This window comes from Dermacentor silvarum, chromosome 7, assembly GCF_013339745.2.
Source record: "Dermacentor silvarum isolate Dsil-2018 chromosome 7, BIME_Dsil_1.4, whole genome shotgun sequence".
Lineage (NCBI taxonomy): Eukaryota > Metazoa > Arthropoda > Arachnida > Ixodida > Ixodidae > Dermacentor > Dermacentor silvarum.
The window spans coordinates 104,627,829-104,634,942 of NC_051160.1; the positions used below are offsets into that span (position 1 = coordinate 104,627,829).

Consider the following 7,114-nt stretch of genomic DNA (forward strand, 5'->3'; position numbering starts at 1 on the left):
GTTGCCGCAACACAGCTCATGTTCCCTCGCTTTTGATCTTTCAAATGCGTAACGCATTTGTTTGTGCTCTTCAATTATCTGCTTCAGCAGAATCGCAACATGGCCTGACGGGGTTTTTTTCTTTAAGCCCGCAAGTTGGCCTTGCACATTTTGTACCTCCGCCTCGTTGCTGTGCGCCGTTGCTGCTGGGAGCGTATTTTCTTCTGCACATGGTGACGGCGGCACATCGAACATGTCGTCCATGTCTGGAGGAGGCTCCGGCTGATCATCTGCTGCCGGGTCGCCCACCTCCATTTGACGGATAATCTGTAACACATTATACAGGCAAAGCATAAGCCTCTAGAACTTTCACTGTAAACTTCAAGCATGTACAGCAATTGAGTGTGCACTATACAAGACTGCATGTGACAATGCTACAAATATACTGTGAATATCTGCATTGACGCATTGATGTGCGTTTTTCTCACCTGCTCAACAGTTGCGTCGTCACTGCATGCACTTTCGCACACCAGTGTTGCGTCGTTGATCGGCAATGTTTCCAGAAATTTGTGTAGTTCCCAATAAAAGGGCCACCGAATGCAGCCCGAGCCGGTCCTTTTGTTTTTGTTGATCTCTCTGAAAGTAAAATGATTATTTTATAGTGTGATGTTGCTAACCACAATAAAATGATGCTTGTAATGTGAACAAATTTTAAAAATTAAATTATGGGGTTTTACGTGTCAAAACCACGATCTGATTATGAGGCACGCCGTAGTGGGGCCTCCGGAAATTTGGACCACCTGGGGTTCTTTAACGACCTCAAAGATTGCCTAAGTACACGGGCGTTTTCGCATTTCGCCGCCATCGATAATGTGAACAAATGTATCATGCTAAACACACAATTGTAGGGCGAGACACCGCATAGCGCTCTCTAATTGGAAGCGGGATGCTCCCCTGTAGCAATGCTGCATTTTTGTTAGCCACGCTAGCGACGTGCGTGAGTTAGGGCAGTACCACGTGTTCTTGTGGTAATGCATCTGATCGCTTCGACGAGTTTTGCAGCGTACCTCTGAACAGCGCGTAACAGCCTGCCCGAAGGACGAACTTCATTTAAACCCACAAGACGCAACGCCACCGTAAATTCGCAGATCGCCCAACCTGTGCACGTCTAACAAAATACGCTGGCTGCGTTGCTTACAACCGACAAAACGCGCATCGCCGTCTTGTAGCGTTCCGTCGTAAAGCACGCACGCACGCTGCCCATCGATTTGCATTACAAAATATGCTGTACCGATAACGATGGCAAGTCGCACGTTAACAGTCCTTAACACGCTAGCACAAAGCATGGAAACCGTCGGTTCGTTGTCGGGGTCACACGAGAGTATATATGTTTAAAAGTAGTAGTGCACTCACCTGTACTTATCTGCGAGATTTTCGATCTTGCTTTTTATGTCTTTTAGCGTCTTCTCAATACCGGCTGCTCGCAACTTTTCAAAAATAGCGGCATACACCTTTGCATTACGCTTTGCCCGCCGCAAGTCGCCGATGTTGTCCTCCCAAATCCTAATCAAAGTAAACGTCTCCGCTTCCGTCCAACGGGCCCTTTCTTTTCGTTTGGAAGCTTCAGGCTGCGTTGAGGTCATCGTTTCTGCGCCGGCTGACTGCTCGCTAGCTGCTTCGATCACCTTCAGGCTTCAACTCAGCACAGTCAAACATGGCCGGCAACGCTCTCGACAATATTGCTGGGAACGAGAATACTCAAACTATTTGAGAACGAATAAGTTGAATCGTTTGGTAAAAAATTAAACAATACACGTAAAAATAAAAACATTAATAACTGCAATAAGTTATTAACTTTTAATAGAAAATTTCATCGCAGCCAATCTTCGGCGAGAGTACTCATTCGCGACAGGAACCCATTCGAATGTGTTCAGCGAACTCATTCGTTTACAGAAGTCATTTTCGTTCAATGACATTATATGTTCCCGTGTGGCAGCCAACTAACCACATTAAATGTAAATGTCATTAGGTGCAAATGACATTGAGCCTTCTCGTGTGACAGGGGTTATTACCCGAGAGCAGATAAGAACCTTACCAAAAGCGAGGAAGTTATGTGGAGGAAACTGCAAACAGGGGTATTTCCGAACCACAACTGTTGAACAAATGGCATCCCTCGGTGTATAGCCCTCGGTGTAGGCATTGTAATGGTATAGCGGACTTAGTCCACATGGTTCGGACCTGTCGTAACTTTGATGAGCCAGATAGATGCAGAGAATCCTGGGAGTCCTTGCTCAACGAAGAAAATGCTCAACGGCAAGTCATCGGTCTCGCCCTGACCGCCGCCGCGTCCCAAGGGATCCCGGGATGGTCGACGGTTAGGGAGGATGAGTGTGGGCCAATAAAGTCTCTCTCTCTCTCTCGAAGTTAGAAAAAATATCGGTGTCCTAAGTTGCGTACTGAAAAAAAAAACACACCAAGTGGTGTCAAAGTGTGATTTATTGAAACATCCCAGGATTAGTTTTCTTTTGGGGGGTGGGGGGAGAACGGGAAGGGTCAACATTTCCACAGCCTTTCCGTTTTTGCGAACCGTCTTTGCTGCTGCCCGCAGGGGCGTCTGCATAAGCAGGCGTTTGGTGTGTTGCGACACCACGGACCCGAGCACATGAGGGTTGGACCCTCCCGCGCCTAACTGTGCGTGGCTTAGCCGTGTCCGGGGAAAAGGGGATCCTGGGGGTTGAGCCGATGCTGGGAGTTTGGACCTTTAAGGCCGCCCGGCGGAGGCAACACACCCCTTTGGCCTCTGCTTCACGTAGACGGCACCCCCGGACTGACCCGCCCGGGGGAAACCGGTAGTCGCCTTTTCCTATCTCTCTCTACCCTCATCTTCGTCTTTCCCTTCCACTTTTAATCTTTCCTGTCCTCTCATCTTTCCATTCACTTCGACTTTTCCTGGCGGCAAGGGTTAACCTGGTGTGGCTGTCCTACCTTGGGTATGCCATATTGGGTTATAGTAACGGCATACTGCTGGCGCTGTGCAGACTTGTTTTCATGTTCTGCCACGTTCCCTTGTTTGGGCTCCGTGGTGGGTGGCAGACGCCGTTGCCGAATAAGTAATTTCTTTCCATGGGATCGCCAAACCCTTTCTCAACCGATCGTGCCTCGAAAAGGGTACGCACCGATGTAACCTCGCTATTCTTGCCCAAAAACAAAGAAAGTTTCCCGAAATTCCACGTCCTTCATTCACTGTGAACAATCATCAACAAAAGCTAGAGCAATTTCGCCATTTCTTGTGGCCAAGTGCCTGAAAGAGACCATTGGAGCTGGTTATAAGGTAACAAAGATGGCAAGTGGAGATCTGCTCCTCGAAATAAAAGACAAAGAACAATACAACAGACTCGCACACCTCGTAGCCTTTGGTAAGCGCACATCGAACTATGAACACAGTCAAAGGCGTAGTATCAGACGAAGACTTGATGACATTGGATGGATGGAAGGACCAAGGGGTAATCCATGTGCAGCGCATCACAATCAGACGAAATGACAACGAAATCCGAACAAAGCATTTAATACTCACTTTCAGTTCCACTACCTTACCCGAGACTCTTGAAACCGGCTACGTAAAACTTCATGTTCGACCTTACATTCCGAGCCCACGACGTTGCTTCAAATGTCAAAGATTTGGTCACGCATCTCAGAGCTGCCGAGGGCAGCTTATGTGCGCAAAGTGCGGCACAACCGGTCACTCTTCTGACGATTGCAATAATGACGAGGTACATTGTCCGAACTGCGACGGCAGTCACCCTGCATACTTACTCCAGAGCTTGTCCAGCCTGGAAGAAAGAAAAAGAAATAATTACTGTAAACGTGAAGGAGAACATAACATTTCGTGAAGCACGACAACGTATCTCCTCGTTATTCTTGCTCAAAACATCTTTCGCCGAAGTGGTGCAACGGGGGGCGGCACCGCAACGGCCTCTGGCAGCAGCCCGGACCACGCCTAGCGTGCCGAGGCTAATGCCACCCGCCCCTAAGGTGGGAGCAGCCAACGCTGCCCTGCCATCTCTCAAAGTGTCCACACCAGTGGCCTCTACAAGCTCCGGCAGCAGCCAGGGCACCACAGAGGCCTCAGGGGTCCTGTCGACCTCCGGTCCGGTGGGGACGAAGACTTCGTCGCTCGAGATGAAGTCTACGCGACGCACACATCGCTCTCTGGAGCGGATGTCCAGTGCCTCGCAAGAGGCTATGGACACCAGTCCAAGTCCTTCGGCGCTAGTAGCGCCGAAGGAGCGGCGAGGCTCCCTTGACCGCTCCAAAAAAGACAAAACACCAATTACAGGGCCTAACAAAGGCTCTGTAAAGTCACTCTCCTCCCTTTTGAGACACACAGCACATTTTTTTCCCGACATGGACAACATCATACAGTGAATATTAGAGGACTATTAAGAAACCTAGATGACGTCCAAGAAATTCTCTGTAAGTTTAATCCTAAAGTGCTGTGTGTGCAAGAAACACATCTAACTTCCAAACACACCAACTTCCTCCGACAATACATGACTTTCCGGAAAGACCGCGAGGATGCTGTCGCATCATCTGGCGGTGTAGCCATCACTGCTGATAGAAGTGTAGCGTGTCAGCATTTGAAGCTCCAAACGGCCCTTGAGGCAGTGGCCGTTCGAGCCGTTCTTTTAAATAAGCTCATTACCATCTGCTCATTGTATATACCACCACATTATCAGCTTCACAGACGTGACCTAGAATCATTAATAGATGAGCTCCCAGAGCCATATCTGATACTTGGTGATTTTAATGCACACAGTAGTTTGTGGGGCGATTCACGCTGTGATGCGCGAGGTCGCGTTATTATAGAACAGCTGCTTTTTTCCTCTGGAGCATGTCTCTTGAATACGAAGGAGCCCACGTGGCTAACAAGTCATACTCTGCCATAGATCTTAGCATTTTATCGCCGACGCTTTTACCCTATTTTAAATGGAATGTGTTTAATAACCCGTATGGGAGTGACCACTTCCCAATAATCCTGAGGACGCCGAAACAAGATCAACTCCCCCCGCAGGTCCCTCGGTGGAAGGTTGACTCAGCCGATTGGGAACGGTACCGAGCTCTTACTCATATAACGTGGACTGAGATGTCCGGTCTAACTATAGATGATGCGGTTACATATTTTACAGCTTTTATACTTGATGCCGCCTGCAAATGTATTACTCAAGCGAGCGGCATCGGCTCCAAGCGGCGTGTTCCCTGGTGGAACGATGCATGTAGGCAAGCACGGAGGAACCAGAACAAAGCGTGGGCGCTGCTTCGCGATTCTCCAACAGCAGAAAACCTGGAAAACTTTAAGCATGTCAAATCCCAGGCAAGGAGAACGCGCCGACAAGCAAGACGAGAGAGTTGGGCAAAATTTATATCAAGCATAAACTCTTACACAGATGAGAGAAAAGTCTGGAATAGAGTGAAGAAAGTTAACGGGCAACAAACGTATTCCCTGCCTTTAGTAAATAGCCACGGAGAAAGCCTGGAAGATCAAGCTAACTTTCTTGGTGCGCATTTTGAACAGATATCGAGCTCCTCACACTACTCCGAAACCTTTCGAAAGTACAAAACACGAATAGAGCAACAAAAGTTGGAAAGAAAATGTGCGGGAAGTGAGGCGTACAACAAACCATTCTGCATAGCAGAACTGCAGGCAGCACTGAACTGTTGTAATACATCGGCCCCAGGTTCAGACCGCATAATATATGATATGCTGAAACAACTACCCTTCGAAACACAAAAAACCCTCCTTTCCCTTTACAACGTTATATGGTTTTCCGGCGAGATCCCCTCTGTTTGGAAGGAGGCTATTATAATTCCAATTCTGAAGCACGAAAAGGATCCTTCCTCTGTATCAAGTTACAGACCTATAGCGTTAACAAGCTGCCTCTGCAAAGTATTTGAAAAAACGATTAACTGTCGCTTACTACACTTCCTCGAATCAAACAAATTCCTCGACCCATACCAGTGCGGTTTTCGGGAGGGCCGATCCACCAGTGACCACCTCATACGTATCGAGGCACGTATCTGTGAAGCTTTTGTTCATAAGCAGTTTTTCTTATCTGTATTCCTTGATATGGAGAAAGCCTATGATACTACGTGGCGGTTTGGGATATTGAGAGACCTCTCACACTTAGGTATACGCGGTAATATGTTCAATGTTACCGAAAGTTATCTGTCTAATCGCGCATTCCGTGTTCGAGTGGGCAATGTGTTGTCACGGAAATTTGTACAGGAAACTGGAGTGCCGCAGGGCGGGGTGCTCAGCTGCACGCTCTTTATAGTAAAAATCAATTCTCTTCGTCTATACATACCACGTAACATCTTCTATTCAACATATGTTGATGATGTGCAGATAGGATTTCAATCAAGTTCTCTCGCAATCTGTGAGCGACAGGTCCAGCTTGGTCTCAACAAGGTCTCCAAATGGGCTGATGAGAACGGGTTCAGACTGAACCCACAAAAAAGCACCTGTGTAGTTTTCTCTAGAAAGAGAGGCCTGCACCCTGATCCTGAAATTGTGTTACATGGTGAGCGTCTGCCTTTAAACAGGGAACATAAATTTTTAGGCATAATTTTAGACGCAAAATTAACCTTTGTAGAGCACATAAAGTATTTAAAAAACAAATGTATGAAAACAATGAATATCTTAAAGGTGCTGTCACGCACAACCTGGGGTAGTGATAGAAAATGTCTTATGAACTTGTACAAAAGCCTCGTACGCACACGACTAGACTATGGAGCCATTGTTTACCAGTCGGCTACTCCAACTGCTCTGAAGATGCTGGACCCTGTCCACCACTTAGGCATTCGCCTGTCCACAGGCGCCTTTAGAACAAGCCCAGTGGAAAGCCTTTACGTTGAATCGGAAGAGTGGTCACTTCATCTGCAGAGAACATATTCGTCTTTCATGTATTTTCTGATAGTGAACGCAAACAGTGAGCAGCCCGCGTATTCCACCATAAATGATTTGTCCAGTTCTCAACTATTCTGCAACCGGCCCAGAGTGGCACAGCCTTTTTCACTGCGTGTTAGAGACATAGCTGACGAAACAAGGGTTCCACTGTTTGAATAACACCTTATGCCC

At 47.5% G+C, this 7,114-nt stretch overlaps 1 protein-coding gene across 1 annotated transcript in view; it reads right to left on the reverse strand.

The window, feature by feature from the left end:
* The window catches only part of LOC125947181 (myb/SANT-like DNA-binding domain-containing protein 1), a 15,392-nt gene extending 13,332 nt beyond the window's left edge, over nucleotides 1-2,060 (reverse strand). Inside the window, exons 1-3 of the mRNA XM_049671568.1 lie at nucleotides 1,393-2,060; nucleotides 468-615; nucleotides 110-306 (exon numbers count right to left, since the gene is read on the reverse strand). Coding sequence (XP_049527525.1) covers nucleotides 110-306; nucleotides 468-615; nucleotides 1,393-1,622 — 575 coding nt within the window. The 5' untranslated portion in view covers nucleotides 1,623-2,060. The remainder of the gene's footprint in view (nucleotides 1-109; nucleotides 307-467; nucleotides 616-1,392) is intronic.
* Between the last annotated feature and the right edge of the window lie 5,054 nt (nucleotides 2,061-7,114).